Source organism: Callospermophilus lateralis, chromosome 18, assembly GCF_048772815.1.
Source record: "Callospermophilus lateralis isolate mCalLat2 chromosome 18, mCalLat2.hap1, whole genome shotgun sequence".
NCBI lineage: Eukaryota > Metazoa > Chordata > Mammalia > Rodentia > Sciuridae > Callospermophilus > Callospermophilus lateralis.
In genome coordinates this window covers 40,435,969-40,453,600 of record NC_135322.1, presented here as the reverse complement: position 1 = coordinate 40,453,600, position 17,632 = coordinate 40,435,969, and the positions used below count along the sequence as shown (strand labels likewise).

The 17,632-nt window shown below is 38.8% G+C and overlaps 1 protein-coding gene across 2 annotated transcripts in view; it reads right to left on the bottom strand.

Annotated features, from left to right (window-relative positions):
• Window positions 1-17,632, bottom strand: part of Nup93 (nucleoporin 93) — a 98,365-nt gene that overhangs the window by 70,739 nt on the left and 9,994 nt on the right. Inside the window, exons 2-3 of one of the 2 annotated variants that reach the window (XM_076838466.1) lie at window positions 14,444-14,640; window positions 1,143-1,260 (exon numbers count right to left, since the gene is read on the bottom strand). In XM_076838466.1, the coding sequence (XP_076694581.1) occupies window positions 1,143-1,260; window positions 14,444-14,622 (297 nt within the window). In that variant the 5' untranslated portion in view covers window positions 14,623-14,640. The remainder of the gene's footprint in view (window positions 1-1,142; window positions 1,261-14,443; window positions 14,641-17,632) is intronic. The other variant, XM_076838467.1, reaches the window with a different exon arrangement.

Genomic DNA, 17,632 nt, shown 5'->3' with positions numbered 1-17,632 from the left:
TGAATGTCTGTAGTTACTCAGCTCTCAACTAAAATATAGGTTTCTAAATTAAAATACATACAATTGAAACGTAGCCATCAGAAGGTCTAAAATGGTTCTTAGGAAGGCTAGTGGGGTAGAGTATTAATTCAAAGTAAGCCTAAAGAATAACGTAATTAGTACCCATTTCTACTAAGATCTGCCTGTTCAGGGCCTGAGTTCTTTTCATTTCAGAGATAAATAAAGGCAGGTATAGTAGCACACACCTGTAGTCCCAACTACTCAGGAGGCTGAGGAAGGAGAATTGATTGCTTGTCCCCAGGGGTGGAAGCCAGGCTGGGAAACACAGTGAGACCCCATCTCAACAACAACAACATAAAGGTAAACCAATGATAAAAAATAGTGCTCTACTGTCCCATCAAAACACAAATGTAGTATTTCAAATTCTTCAAAACATCATGGACCACAAGGTTTTTCCTATTAGATTAAAACAATTATCAACTCTTAGTGGCACATTTGGTTTGATGAGACTGCAGTCCCAATTAGACCATTTCCTAGTCCACTCATGTAGCCAAACACATTCTGGAAATCACTGAGTAGGTTTCAGTAAATAATACTCTAGGTTTTCCCAAGCTCTTTTCCAACCAATACAAGGAAGATATGGAAAAGAAATGTGAAAGATGAATAGTAAAACTATTTGAGATGTAGTAAAGGAAGCAAGAGAAACTTAGAACTAATGTCTCTGTGCCTTGGATTATCAAGAGTGCAGTTTGGAATCGCTTTCTTAAATTCAGCCATACAGAGCACTCTGAAAATAATCCAGTGTTCTTCATTATACCGCCAAAGCAGATTTCCCATTCTTATAAAATCTGGGGAAGAAGAATATTAACAAAGAGGGCTGGGGATGTGGCTCAAGTGGTAGCGCGCTCGCCTGGCATACGTGCGGCCCGGGTTCAATCCTCAGCACCACATACAAAAACAAAGATGTTGTATCTGCCAATAACTAAAAAAAAATAAATATTAAAATTCTCTCTCTCTCTCTAAAAAAAAAAAAAAGAAAGAAAATTAACAAAGAAAATTGAACTTCCTAAATGAGGTGGTAAACAAACAGCGTAGGGCCTTCAGCCTGGGTTACAGGCTTTATCTGCACCTGGCAGCCTTACCTGAATATCTGTGTCCTTCACAGGCTCAAGAGGTTCAAAAGTGGTGGCTGCACTCAGACTCTCCAGGCGCTGGGAAATGTGGGATATGTCGAGTCCCCGAGACCCAAGGAGAACTGACCTATATAGGGATATAGGCAGAGAGACAAGTAAGGAAAAAGTAAGGTTAGGACAACCAATAGGCTTCAAACCACACTGCAGAGTATTTTTTTTCCCCAAAATTTCTTATCTACTGTCAGATACTTTCATATAGATGTTACATACCTACTCCATAAAGATCCATCATCTATGGCTAACACAGACAAAACACTGCATTTAGAAGTAGGAGAGATCTGAGTTCTGATCATGCCACAATTAGAGAGCTTTTTCTAGAATAAGAATACTGCCATAGGCTAGCAACTCCAAACACCTCACAGTAAAGAAGCCCCAGAGGTAGGTGTAATTATTCATCCCCATTTTATACATGGGGAAACTAAGTTGCAAAGAGGTTAACTAATTTGTCCAAAGTCATAGAACAAGGAAGTGGCAAACAGGTCATAGAGTTCCAGAACACAAACTCTTTAACCTCTGAAAAGACAGAGTGAACAATAAAATTTTAGAAGCTTCAGGAGAAACTTGTTCCAAACTTCATTCACTGGGTGAGGAAGCTAAAGTCCAGGACAGCCAATCATTTGCTGAAGAGCAAACTAGAATCGAAGGCCAGTTCTGCGTAGCTTCTCTTCAAAACCAAACACTATGCCAGTGTATCTACAAGTTCCTTCTCCACTGCCCAGTCCAGGAACACAGCAGACTATTATCTGACCATTAATTGCTTTTGAAGAGAAATGGAATAATACAGCCAGCTTTATTTCTATCATCTGAGTAACATAACAATGAGTAAATTTAAAACAACAGCAACAACAACAGACTCTCACTAATATCTACAGCAATCTCTGGAAGAAGTTTGGGGGAATTAATTTTTTAATTGTTATTTTTGAATTATGATTTAGTACTTTAAAATCTCATTTAAAAAGTTCAAAATCCCTTTGAACAACTTAGAAGCTAGAGCATTCAGCAGCACATGTAACACTTGTGAGCATAACCCAAGAGCTTCTGGCCTTACCAGAGAAAGGATTTCCCACATTTAGTTCCATTCTAATAAATTTGCAAGTTTATGTTCACGCAGAGGGTTCATCCCTAAAGATTTCTGTCTCCCTCTGGTCAACTAGGATGCCATCCCTGATACATGCCCTCCAGGGTATAAGACAATCTCACCTCTTCTCATAATCTTTAAAAGTTACTTTTCTGATACAGTGGTAATAATCCATAACTTTCCTCCCAATATTCAGAATACTCTCAGGTGAACCCAGAGCACAGGTATTAGTATAATGTCCTCTTTCTTATTTACATAACAGTTTCACTAAAATTCACATACTACCCAATTTACAAGTTAAAGTTTACAATTCAGTGATTACAGTATATTCATAGAATCATAATAACCATCACCACAATTTTAGAATATTTTCTTCACTTCAGAAGAAACCCCCATCATGAGTAGTGTGTTCCCATTTACCAATACCATCCCTAGTCCCTGCATTCACTAATCTACTTTCTTCTGATTCAATAGGTCTGGGATGGAGCCCCAAATTCCACATTTCTAAAAAGCCACAGTTGATAATGATGTTGCTGATACATGAACTACACTCAAAATAACAAGGATATAAGTAGGCTCTTACACAACAGGTGGACTGCACTCCCAGTGGAGTCCACCTGTTGTGGTCTGCACAATGTGGTCCACCCAATGTGGTCCTCCGTATCTCCTGTAAACTGAAAGTAGCTCTATGGGTCTGACCAGATTCCGGAGCCATTGCTGTTGGTGTTAGATTACTTCATATTTTCATCACCAGGCAAGAGACATATGTGCCTGGTTATCTCCATCTGGAATGTGTGCAGTCATTGACGACCATTGCTTAAATCTAATAATTCCTTAGGATTTATAAAATGTGGTATTATTATTCTACCTTTATTAGCTAGAATATATCAATTCGGGAAAATTCCTTTCATCAACTGTGATTATCCTGAACAATGAATTGGTTCTCTAGCATCCTCCAAAGAGGACCAATGAGCTCTGTGTTAGTGTCATCACGAACTCATGAATCTAAACACATCTGATGTGCTTCAGGCCATGCACAGCGTCTTACTGATGCTCAAGTGTCTCATCTTTGTCAGCATCTTACTGATGCTCATTTGTCTCTGCAAATTTGTTTCTGAGGAGGTGTTTTGTTGTTTTGTTTTCCCCCTTTCTTTCTTTTTGGTATGTAGTAGTACTAAGGACCAAACTCAGGGTCTCATGAGTACAACCAATGAGCTGGACTCCCAGGCCTGAAGGTTTCTCAGTTCTTTTGAAATAAAACTCAAGAAGGTCTTAATAACTTTTTTACTATCTGGTTATGACAAGAAATATTTCATGTTCATTTTATTCAATCCTGCCTCAAACTTGAAATTACCCAACTCTCCAAGAAGTCTAGTTGCTTGTATTAAGTAATGGACTTTAGAGACAATTCTCTGGCCACTAGATTTGCCAAGTTATTACCAGGTTTTTTCAACAGTCAGAGCTGGAAATGGAGTTTTCTTAAGACAAAGTATATCACAAGTTCATATTGATATTTCCAATCCAAAATTAAGAACCCAGGGTTTCAGGTTAACTTCATAAATTTCTATCTGTATCTCCTTCCCTCACACCAAAGTCTGACTGCCATAATTACTGACATACTTTATCCTACACTATAACACATCAGTCTCCAAACACCAGTAACAACCTTTCACCAACAATAGAACTATTGAAGACAGGTTAAAACATTACTTGATACCGTTTCTCCCATATGGTCAGTCACCAAAAGGATAAGAATTTATTTTCAAATTTTAGAAAAAAAGTGTTTAGTTGTTTTATAATTATGTTAAATATTTGCAAGGTTCCAAAGTCAAACCTATTTTTTTAAAGTCCTTATTTTCTCCACTTATTCCTTCCCTTTTCCAGAGGTGACCTTTTGATTATCTTCTATATTAATCATATTTTCTTATCTTCTGTATTTGATGCTGTGACATGTGGGGCACTGTTGACACTAAAGGGACTCCCCTCCCAGGGCAGCTAATTCCTAGAGGGTATGAAAGAATTCTGCTGCAAGCACATCATCACAGCAAACCCATCAATTCAGAGCCCAATACCCCAGCCACATCCTTTATCAGGTTCTCGTGGGGTTCTCACACTATGGACCACCATCCCTGTCTTACCCCAAAACCAGGTACTGCACAACTAAAGACAGCCCTTATCTCTAGAAATTATTCAAACTAGCCAATCCTAAACATGTTTGCACTGCCTGGCCTTGCCTTCCTAAGAAATCACAGCAAAGGCTCTTGCCCTTGTTTCCCCCTTGCTCCCTCTGCCTCCTGATCCGGTTTGGGATGTAATACCAAAAGACACAATCCCATAGAACCATAATCCCAAATCTTGAAATCTCAAAAGACCAAAATCCTAAAAACAATTCTGAGGAAAAAAACAATTTTAAGAATTCTTTAAATGACATTTTATTGTATTTATTTGGTTTTTTTTAGGTACTTGGGATTGAACCCACGGCCTTGTCCATAGGCAAGGCAAGTACTCTACCTCTGACTGAGTTACACCCCCCGTCTTTTTTTTTTGGAGAAAGGATCTTGCTAAATTGTCCAGGCCTCTGTGATCCTCCTGCCTCAGCCTCTTGAAGAATTAGGATTACAGAAAGCATATGCCATCTCACTCAACTATTTGCATTTTTAAAAGATTATTTGAGAAACAAATAAACAAAATACTTCATAGGCCACTTTACACAATAGGCAATATTAACGTATTTTGCAAGTGTAAACAAATATACTACTGACAATCACATGGGCATAACAAGAGCAGACAAACTCATATTCAAAAATAAACAGGTCAAGGGCTGGGGCTGGGGCTCAGTGGTAGAGCACCTGCCTCGCACATAAGTCACTAGGTTAGATACTCAGCATCACATAAAAATAAATAAACAAAGATACTGTGTCCATCTACAATTAAAATACACATATATATATTTTAAAAAGAAAAAGAAACAGGTCAAGAAGCAAAATCCATAAAAACTTATCACTATGGTTGGTAATTGTATGCACCCAGCTTTCTGCCTGCAGTTATCTTGAAATGCCATGATAAACAACCTAAGTCTTTTAATGAAACTGATCAGAAATCAGGATGGGTTCCCACCACATACGCAGTTGTCCAAAGAGCTGAGTAATTAAGAAATTTTATCCTTCACAAATGCAGATGTATGAAAAAGACATTCCTTCATTCACTGTTTTAATGGTTCTACATAAATGCATAATACTTAGACATAAAAATCAATGTGGTGATAATATGTTTGCATGAAGTCAAATTTGTAAGAAAAAAGTCAAGAAACAAATGAGAAGTCTCTAAAAAGTTCTCACATAATTTATACTTCCAGCATTGGAAATCATGTGAAATGAAATACACAGCACAGTAAATTGAGAAAAAAAAAAATAGAATGCTGATGATTTAAAAGTGTGGAAGAAAATTTTAAGAAAATTAAAAATTCAATTTGACATGAAAAAGCATATTCTAGAAATAGATTATGGGCAATTACATGGTGGTATTCCATGTGAGAAACATGCTCACCTGTCCAAACCCAAAGAATTGGACTGGGACAAAAGGTAGAGAATGTGAGACTTTAATGACGTTCTTGCAAGATCAGGTGTCTGGAGGAGCAGGCAACCCCAGAGCACTTACAATCAGCATTCTATCCCTAGTGAGGAAGGTTCCTCCCCCAGTTCCCCAGGAGTAGAAAGATACCTTCAGTCAGTTCCACCTCCCTCAGTCCTCTTGTAGCTAGAAAGGCCTTTCTGGGATTAAGTGCATTTTAGCCTATGTGAAGTTTATCTCTGTTGGTCAGGTTGACCCATTCCCCCTCACCTCCTGTTTGTCAAGGGGCTGTGAATCTGTCACACTCAGGTGTTATCTGCTGGGAACCAGTTGTTCTATTTCCTCTTTAGCTGATTTTCTTATACCCTCAGTAATTTTACATTTAAGGATAAATACTGTATTCTGAAAATGGACCACCAGACTCTCTCACAGTCTATTACTGCTGGCCAACTTTCATGATCATTACCAAAAAAAGTATATATATTTATATTACATATAACATACACACACACGCATTATATATAGAGAGAGAGAGAAAAAAAATATATATATATAGAGAGAGAGAATATGAATGAATATGTACTGCTGGGGATGGAACCCAGGGCCTCAGACAGCTGAGCCACATATCCAGCCCATTAACTATATCTTGAAGTTTTGCATCAAGATGGATAGCTGTTATTTTTCTTTTAGGACATGACTCCCCTTAAAGAATTCATTCACATTCATTTTCCATGTGATGCTGCTCTTTTTAAATTCTTCCATGATCTGATATGTGTTGACATAATCATTCCCTACTAGGTCTTCCTATCCTCTGTGCCATGCTTCTTTGTTGTTGGAGTAAACAAAACTTTAGTCCATTCTCTATGCACTCAGACTACAAGTTTGGCAGAAACAACAGTGATGGACAAGAAACACCACTGTATGAATATCCTCTTGTCCTACCATGCACTTAATTATTTTCAAACTAGTCGGAAACTGCTGGCTTCTTTAGGCCAATGCAACTTTAATTCATTAAAAGCTCCTGGAACTTCATAAGAATGCCAATGCAGACAGAGGATGAATTTTTAAACTGAGGTTTCATGGCTGCTGAATTTCGTGGTCAACCCCATCTCCAAAACCTGGCTTTCTGCCCCTCTTATATAGCCTTTTCTTTCCCCCACATGAATGCATTTTTGGAAATTTGACACTCAGGATTTCAACATCAGGATTATGATATTCAGGACTAAATCTTTCAAAATCATGACTGCCACCTCTCCTGATCAATCCCAGGACTTCCTGTATGGCCCTGTGGATCTATATGGACCCGTTTCTAGGGATCTGTGAGTGAAAACTTCCTTCACGACAGTCATTTCCCTGTCTGTGCCTTATCATACCTGATTTAAACAAATCCTGATACTTTTAAATACTTTCCTTCATTTTATTAGCAATATGTACGTACATTTGCATCACCTGCTTTTTAAAAACAGATTATAAAGATAAAATCCACATACTATAAAATCCACCCATTGAAAGTATATAATTCAGTGTTTAAGTATAATCAGATTTGCACAACCATCACCACAGTCAACTTTAGAACATTTTCTCACCCAAAAAGAAAATCTTTACCCATTAGTAATCACTTCTCACTTCCCCCATCTTCTCACTTTCCCGCATCCTCTCACCCCTGACAACCAGTAGCCTATTTTTCTCTCTCTCTAGATTTGCCTGTTCTGGACACTGCACATAAATAGAATCATACAATATGCAATCGTTTGTGCTGGTTTCTCTCAATTAGCGTAAGACTTCCAAGGTTCATCTACGTTAGAGCATGTATTGGTATTTCATTCCTCTTTATTACATCCCATCATATAGCCATGTCCATTTTATGAATCCCTTCACCAGTTGGAGGACTTTAGGGGTGCTTCTGTTTTTTAGCTATTAGAAAATTCATCCATGAACATTCATATACAAGTTTTTGTGTGGACAAATGTTTTCATCTCTTGGGTATACACCTAAGAACTAAACTGCTGGATCACATGGCACCTGTATTTACCCTTCTGAGGAACTAATGATGTGTTTTCTAACAAGGCTGAACTATTTTATATTCCCACCAACAGTATGTGAGGCTTTCAATTTTTTCCACATCTTGTCAACACTTATTGTATCTTTTTAATTACAACTACTCTGGTAGGTATGAGGTGATACTTCACCGTATTTTGACTTACATTTCCCTAATGGCTAATGATGTTGAGCATTTTTTCACTTGCCATACTGGATAAAGATCTTTTTGCCCATTTTAAAGTCAGGTTGTTTATCTTCTGTTAATCAATTCTAAGAGTTTTTTAAAAACACATTCTGGGGCTGGGGCTCAATGGTATAGTGCTCACCTAACTCACATAAGGCACTGGGTTTGATCCTCAGCATCACATAAAAATAAAGGCATTCTGTCCATCTACAACAAAACAACTATATATATATATATGTGTGTGTGTGTGTGTGTGTGTGTGTGTGTGTGTATATATTTATTTATTTAAAAAACACATTCTGGATGCAAGTCTTGTAGCAGATACATAATTTGCAAATATTTTCTCATTCTGTAGATTTTTTTTTTTTTTTACTTTCTTTTTGGCACTGGGGATTGAACTCAGGGGCATTCTACCACTGAGCCCATCCCCAGCCCTATTTTTGTAATTTATTTACAGACGGGTCTCACTGAGTTGCTTACCCCTTCACTTTTACTGAGGCTGGCTTTAAACTCCCGATTCTACTGTCTCAGCCTCCTAAGCTACTGGGATCACAGGCATATGCCGCCAGGCCTGGCTTTTTTTTAACTTTCTTTAGAGTGTCCTTTGAATCACACAAGTTTTTAATTTTGATGAAGTTCAATTGATCTAGTTGTCCCAGCACCATTAGTTGAAAACATGTCTTTCAACTCTGAATGGTCCTGGTACCCTTACTGAAAATCAGTTAATCACAGACACATGGACTAATTTCTGGACTCATAATTCTGTTCCATCAATCTATATGTCAGATTCACATCTTTATGCCAGCATCATAAAATCTTGATTACCATGGCTTTCTAGTAAGGTTTTTATGGATTTGGGGGGGGGGTGGGTTGTTGGGGTTTTTTTGTTTTGTTTTGGTACTAGAGATTGAACCCAGAGGTGCTGAACTGCTGAACCACATCCCCAGCCCTTTTTATGTTTTTTTTTTTTTTAAGAGAGAGGAAGGGAGGAAGGGAGGGAGGGAGAGAGAGAGAGAGAGAATTTTTAATATATATATATATATATTTTTTTTTTTTTTGGTTATCGGCGAACACAACATCTCTCTTTGTATGTGGTGCTGAGAATCGAACCCAGGCCGCACGCATGCCAGGTGAGCACACTACCGCTTGAGCCACATCCCCAGCCCCTTTTTATGTTTTTTAAAGTTATTTTTTTGTAGTTGTAGATGGGTAGCATGCCTTTATTTTATTTACTTATTTTTGTATATGGTGCTAAGGATCAAACCCAGTGACTCACATGTGCTAAGCAAGCACTCTGCCACTGAGCCACAGCCTGAGCCACAGCCACAGCCCCTTTATATCTTTATTTTGAGACAGGGTCTCTCTAAGACAGGTTTCTTGCTTAGGAACTGGCTAAATTGATGAGGCTGATTTTGAATTTGCAATCCCCTTGCCTCAGTCATCGGAGTCCTGGGATTACAGGCATGTGCCAGCCCACCTGGCTCCAGTAAGTTCTGAATAGGAAATATGAGTCTTCCGATGTTCTTCTGCCTTTTAAAGATTGTTTTGGCTATTATAGGTTCCTTACATTTAGGAGCAACTTATCAATTTCTGAAAAAAGGGCCAAATGAGATTCTGATAAGAGTTTTTGTTCAATCTGTAGATAAATTTGAGGAGTACTACAGACATGGTGGTACACGCCTGTGAATCTCAGTGGCTCCCAATGGCTCAGGAGGCTGAGGTAAGAAGATCACAAATTCAAGGCCAGCTTCAGCAACTTAGCAAGACCCTAAGCAAGACTCTGCCTCAAAATAAAAAAGTTTTAAAAGTTGGGGATGTGGCTCAGTGGTTGAGCACCCTTGGGTTCAATCCTTGGTACCAAAAAAATAAATAAAAATTTTTTGAAGAGTATTAACAACTTAATATTATGTTGTCTGATCCATGAACACAGATGTCTTTTACCTGCTTTTCAAAATAAATGGTATAGTTATTATACACTTTCTTTCACCTTGCAGTTTTTACTTAATAATATGCCCTATAATCATTCCATGGTGGTGTATTTTCTCACGGTAGTGTATGTTCCTTGGTACTACTGACCAACTACTCCAGTATACAGATATACCACTTATTCAACCAGTGCCCTAATGACGGACATTTTAGTTGTTTCTGATTCTTACTATTATTACAAATAATGCTACAATGAATATTTGTCTGCACAAAACTTTTCATATTTTTGTCAGTTTGTCTTTGGGATAGAGCCCTAGAAATGAAATTACTGGGTCAACTTTCCTAGCTATTTCTAAATTCTGTCCCATAGTACTTTACCTCCACTAGTGATATGTGAGGATGCATCTGTACAGTGCCCAAATGATTGATTCATTTCTGTAAAGCTGAAACCTTCAGAATTTAAAAATTCACACTTAGAATTATTAGGAAAGAATGGTCCTCTAAATGGGTGGCATATGTGCACTGTATGGCTTATACCCAACACATGCAGAAACTCTGATGGCAAGAAAGAAGGAAGGGGACAAGGAAATATTGATGAAAGAGATAGGAAATCTAGGGTAAAGATGGTTTTACAAAACTTTCAGTTTTTAAGGATGGAAAATTCCGAAGTTCCCTGCCTTCACATGCCCCGTTCCTATGAGCTAGACAGCCCCATAAGCAGAAAATCATAGAAACTAGAGTCAAACACTTCAGTCCTAGGAGAGCAAAAGGACAAAAACTATTCCCAGTATACATGGGATACAGGAAAAAAAGTCAGGAGGCCTGAGTTCAAGTCTCATTTAATATTTACTACTGAAAATATTACATACATTCTTTTGCAAGCTTTAATTTTTTTCTGTTAAATATGAATAATAATCCCTGCCCTTCCAATCTTTCAGGCTTTGCAGACCAGTCAGGAGGATACTTATCCTTTGGGAACTAAAAACCCTTCAGGAATTTGCCATATGGCAAAAGTCAAAAGATTCCTACTGACCAAGCTGAATTTGAATTCTTGTTGTCCACTTGCCATCTGACCCTTTTTATTTATTTCACAGGGTGAGTTTAGGAGGAAATTATATAATACATATTAAGTGCATGGCACAGTGCCCAACAAATACTAAGTGCCTAAAAAGAAAGCTTAGTAGTGGTATCACAAGTGAAGTTATAATTTGCCATATAACTTTGGTCAAAAAAATGTTTGCATATGCTTTATATAATCATGAAAAAACTGTAAAAGAACAAGCAAATTAATAACATTAGTAACCTTGGAAGATAAAGTTAGAGGGAGAGAGTGACTGCTGGCTTTTTCTTGTACACCTCTAGGTTGTCTGGCTTCAGAATTTAAATGGAAAAATCCAGCAAGCCATCTCTGATAGGAAAAGTGGGGGATGCAATGGATGGTAAGCACTTAGAGAGGGCTTCAGAGATACCAATATTATATATCTTAACTGTGCAATATGCACTTGGATATTCATCGAATTTATTATTTACGCCAGGAGTCACTAAACTTATTCTGTAAAAGAATATTTCAGGCTTTGCAGTCCATATAATCTGTCAAAACAACTCAACTCTACTATTGTAGCACAAAAGCAGCACAGATAATAATACACAAACAAATTAGCATGGCTGTGTTCCAATAAAACTTTAATAGGCTGGATGTGGCTCATGTGCTAGAGTTTGCAAACCCCTGGTTTACACCTTTAAATATTATGTATACTCTTCTTTAGGTGGGAAAAAAATTGAATAATTCAAAAAGATCAAACACACACAAGCAAAAAAAGCTATCAAATCCATTCCCCAAAATGCAAAATCCAACAAAATATAAAATGAATAAAAGAATTCTGCACAAGCTTTGTAATATTTTGAACAACCAATAAAAAAAAATAATAAAATTTTGAATGATAAAATCACGTTCAAAAAAAAAAAAAAATTCTGCACAAAACAATTCAGTCTTAAATCTATAATCCAAACTAACATCTTAAAGACAGAATTGTCTTTCAAAATTTTTAATTTAAAACTGTTTTTTCCTACTCTGTTCTTTCTTCAGCCCTCATCATGTACTAAAATATTCGCATCACACTTTCTGTCTCTGCTTATCAAGAAAATGGAAAAATACAGTCATCAGCCTTTTGGTCTCTTTTTAAACTCTTGCCCCACCCTATACCCATTCTTTCAATGTTCCAACTTCCTCCTCCCTAAAATAATGAATTTAAGGTAGAAAGAGATGAAGAAGAATGGAAATTTACAAGAAAGAATATGACTGATAATTGTTACCAAGAAAACATTTTCCTTTTTTGCTCTTAATAGGCTGTAAAGCTGATGCAATTAAATTATAACTATAGCAACTCAGCTGGCAGCCCAGGCCTAGTGCCCCAGCAGCATCTCTGCACACAGCAGAGCCTACATGCTTAAGGCTGGGGGGAGCTGCAGGCAGCCAGGAGCAGCAGTAAGGGGCCTGTAGGGAGGGCAGCTTAGCAGAAATGTCTAAAGGCTGGCTGGAACTTTGGAGAACAGTGTGGGGGAACAGTTGGCTACATTTTGCTCCAAGGCTAGATAGTTTAAAAAAAAAAAAAATCCTGCCAGGATTCCTCTTACTTGCTTTTACAAATGTCAACAGAACCAGAATCAACTAGTATTTTAAAAAGTAACAATCTGGAGAGGCCCACTGAAAAATTTCCACAACATCCTTATTGACACTGTAGCCAAAACACTGAGTTCTGTTTTTTTGATTATTTGTTTGTTTGTTTATTTGTTTTGGTACAAAGGATTGAACCCAGAGGCACTTAACCACTGAGCCACATCCCTAGCCCTTTTTTATATTTTATTTAGAGAAAAGGTCTTGCTGAGTTGCTTAGGGCCTTGCTAAATTGCTGAGGCTGGCTTTGAACTTGGGATCCTCCTGAGGCCACCTCCCAAACCGCTAGGATTACAGGTATGCACCACCACAGCTGGCCAAAAATTCAGTTCTCAAGATCAGTTGCAAAAAATAATATAGGCCTCATAATCACTCCTATAACAGGTATTAAGTATCTAAAACAGACAATGTCCCTGCATCAACACCACCACTTAGTCTTTCTCAAATTCAAGAAATGAAGACTAAGGCCAGGCAGTGGTGGAACATGTCTGTAATTCCAGAAGCTCAGGAGGTTGAGATAGGAGAATCACAAGTTCAAAGCCAGCCTAGCAACGGTGAGGCACTAAGCAACTCAGTGATATCCTGTCTCTAAAAATACAAAAAAATAGGGCTGGAGATGTGGCTCAGTGGTTGGGTGCGCCTAAATTCAATCCCGGTCCCCCACCACCAAAAAGAAACGAAAACTAAGGCAATGTCAGAAAATTTACTATATTTCCTGCACAGAAATCTCAGTGATTTTCCGGACCCATATAAAGTCATGTTAGCAGCTGCCTTTCATCCTACCATGGCCCTTCCATCAGGTCTACAGGAACGTGTGCTCTGGGTTTGAGTGTTGTCTCACCAAGTGAGGAATCTGAGAGTTACTTGCCCTCTCTGAGCCTTTGTTGTTGTCCCACTGTTAGACGGAGATCACAGCACTAATGCTGGCTGTGCAGGCAAAATCTTAAGTCAAATCAGGTTTCTGACAAAGAGTAAGTAACCAATAAATCATACTTCATACTCCTTACAAAAAGCAAAATGTTTTGTTTTTTCTGGTCTGCTCCCCAAATTATAAACTCCTTGAGGGCAAGGACCATGCCTTCTTAATTCATGATTATAGTCCCATATATGATCCAGGCTTGGCACACTGGAGACTATAAACACACCTGTGAGGAATCGACAACCCAACTGATGCAGTGCACAAGCAGTAGCTGCTGCCCTGGTTACTCAGCATTTTCCCTGAGTAGCAGTCTCTCAGGGCTCACCCACTTTGCTGTTTTACAATCAGCTAGAAGGCACTGTATTTCAAGGCCTTTCAAAGGGAGCCTCTGGGGTCACTGACAATGAGCAGACAGAATCATCCCCACTTAGATGGATTCTCAGCACTGAGTACTCATCAATTTTTCCCAAACACCCTTAAAAATTTTGCTCATTGCTGAGGGCTTTCTAGCTTGGAAGGTACCACTTAACTGCATCTACTAACACATTATAGGCCACTTAGGACTCTTGACTCAGCAAGCCCAAACAGTTTCTGCATAACAGAGCTCTTTCAGTCCCTTCCCACCCCATCATCTCTGCCTGTGATATGGGCTCTGAGGTCAGACAGACAGGCAGGAGAACCCGAGACAGGCAGGGAGTCAAAGGCTGCCAACCTGTTTACAAAACCTCTCTTCAGTTCCTGAGAATATGGCTTGTGACTGTCATTCACAGACTGCATCCAAATTCAAGGCAGGAAAGAAGAAATGGGTCCTGCCCCGGAAACCACTCAGAACCAGCGCTGCCTCCCCACCAGTACTCACGCCTTGACATCTGCTGTCTCCTGGGACGTGCGTGTGAGGGTACGGGAACGCAGGCGCTCGCCTGCTTGCTGGATCTCCTGTAAGTTCCGTTCCACATGGGGAAGCTCGGAAATGCCCTCAGTCTCAGCAGCAAGCTGTTCAGCTTGCTGAAGGAGCTCACCAAACCCCTCAGTATCCATTGGAAACACAGATCCTAGGTGGGGGAGAAAAAAGAAAAGACCTAAATCAAGGGAAAGATAGACTTCAAATATTGCCTGAGTCTGTTACCAGCTTAATGAAACACTAGGACTTTTTGTAAATAGAAAAGGAGGCAGCTCATCAACAAGCAGGATTTGTTCCTGAACATAACCCAAGAACAGGCCTGACACAGAAAATGAATCAGGCTGTGAAGTAACAGATCAGTTCTGTGCATACTGACAGCCCCAAGACTGATTTCTGCCACCAGAACAAACGCAAAGATATTAAGCTGCAGACCAGAATCCCAGCCTCCTTCTACAAACCTACAGAAGACAGAAATGGAAGCCCCCTCCAGGAGAATCAAAGAACAAGCACTCCACACCACCACCACCTCCTCCTCCTCCGATGGTCTCAGAAAAATACCAAAGGGTGCCACACAGCGTATAGGGCCTTACCTCACAGAATCCTCACAATGACCCCATGAGGCTCCTGAGGAGACAGAAGCAACTACAGTCCGTGGAAGCTTAGTTACATGCCCAGAATACTCTGCTATGATTTGACTGAACTGAATCAGAACACAGGTCTTCTTCTGACCAACCCCACCCTCATTTATTCTAACACAACTGTATCATCAATAACACAAAGACTTTCTTTTTCACTCCTGCCCAGGTCTCCATTCACATGTTCTTTAGCTTACAAGATCACTAAGGGCAGTGTCCATTCGTTATGCATGATATTCAGGACATTAGACTTAATTGTTACTATACCTGTTTTTAAAAATACAGATATTACTAATAATTCTGCTAATATAAATAGTAGCTAGCTGTTAGACTGAACATGATTAGCAAGACCAGCTGTTTCTCCAAAATGTTAGAGAAAAGCCCTATGAATAGTGTTGCTATTTAACATACATTTATGATTCTTAAATATACTATACCATATTTCTATAAGATGATCCAGTATAAAAACATTCTCCCTGTCCAAAAGAATGTTTCTAACTCCTACCACCATTTGAGTCAATACAAGATAAAATGTATCATCATCATTCTTTAAAGGGAGAAGAAATTCCTTTAAACAGTAGCTCTTGTTGCTTATTCTTCCCTTCTTTGTTTTAAATCCCTGGCTTCTATTGCATATATGAAATCTTACTGATCTAGCATTATAGTTATAATGTTAATATAATACATAATTATATCTCAGCTATGAACAGGTTAATGTTAAAAGGGCACCATTACCGCCATAAATCCACAGCAGGAAGATAAGGACTTTTTAAAATGAGCATTAAAGGACATTAACTTTAAATGCAGGGGCAAGATGTTAGAGCAAAAATAGCTTAGCTGGAGTAAACATGAAAACACTTTGGTTATGAAGTTTCAAGCTGACTTTAATCTTTATTTTAAAAAATCAAAAACACCATCACTTTTAAACCAAAGTTTCTAGAAAATGATTGTAAAGAAAAATTTTTTTTTTGTTTTTTGATGCAACACAATCAGGCTGTAACAGGCCATCTCTGCCTGTGAGAGAATGAGGATGGTAGATAGGAAGGTATTCTTCAGAACTTGCCTCCCACAATGTACTCCCAACCTAACAACCAGTGATCCTTTTAAATTCAGTCAGATGATACCCCTCCTCTGCTTAAACCTCATAAACAAAAGAAGAGTGCAGCGGATGGGGCCCCAGTTCCCCTTACTACCCATATTCATCTCCAGCTCCAGTGCCACTCCTTGCCTGGACTCTGGCCACACTGGGGCTTCCCTGCTGGTCTCCATGGATCAAGCACATTCTAACCTAAAGCCTCTTCCTGTTAACTCATGGCTGATTCCTTGTTTCAGCTCAGGTGTCACCTTGCCTTTGAAGCCACCTCAGAATATTCTATTTAAAAATGCAACTAAACCCCAGGCCAGCCCTTCCCCATCTCCCTTACTATCACCTTCACTAGAAGATAAACTGCACAAAGACAGAGTTTTGGCCACTGATGTACCCCAAGGTCCTCAAACAGTGTCTGGCACCAATGCCTGGTGCTCATTTGTCAAATGAGTTGGAGAGCTTTTACTCCTCTACTTGTGGGAAATCTGTCCTTCTCAAAGGCTTCCTGTCCTCCCCTGCCAAATCAGCATCCACTGGCACTCAGAGACCTGAGCAAAAACATTCCCTTCTGACTACCAACTGATACTTAACATTTATGGGGCTGCAGAGCATAAGGCATTAATAGTGTAAGTGGCATGAATTCAGATCACATTTGGTTCAGACAAGTGCTTTCCCTCTAAATATCCAGATGAAAATCAGTAGTATTTTAGAATAGCCAAGTTTTCAGGTGAGCAGAACTCCAAACCAAAAGAATAAATAGGTAGATGTAGAAAGAATTTTCTACATGTCTCAGGTTAGGAATACAAAGAAAATTGAGTATATCCCACATCTGCTTGGGAGGAAAGAAAGAGATATATTTAATATCACAGTTTTGTTTGTTGGGGTTTTTTGTTTGTTTTGTTTTTTGTTTGGGCTTTTTTGGTATTAGAGCTCAAACCCAGGGGCGCTTTACCACTGAGCCATTTACCTGGACCTTTTTATTTTGAGACAGGGTCTCATCAAGTTGCTGAGACTGGCCTTGAACTTAGGAGTCTCCTGTCAGCTTCCTGAATAGCTGAGATTACAGATGTGTATCATCACACTTGGATTATAACACCACAGTTGGGAAAAAATTGGATCTGTCCTGCATTATAACTCAAACAGAAGAAATTAAAAGTTTTACTGAATTTTCATATCTATACTTTGATGTAGTCATCATCCCATTTCATTAAAATGTTTTCAATTAATGATTTCATAAACTTATAGTTTTTATCACCTACACAAAATAAATATCAATTTAGCCATAAAATAAAGATTAAGCCATTAAATCAATTCTAACCCAAGGGGGGGGGGAGCCTTCCTAGCATTGTCCAAATGATCCAGGGGAGAAAAAAATCCAAAATCCAAGCTTTGTGTTGGAAAATCTGGAGAGCTATTGAGAAGGGA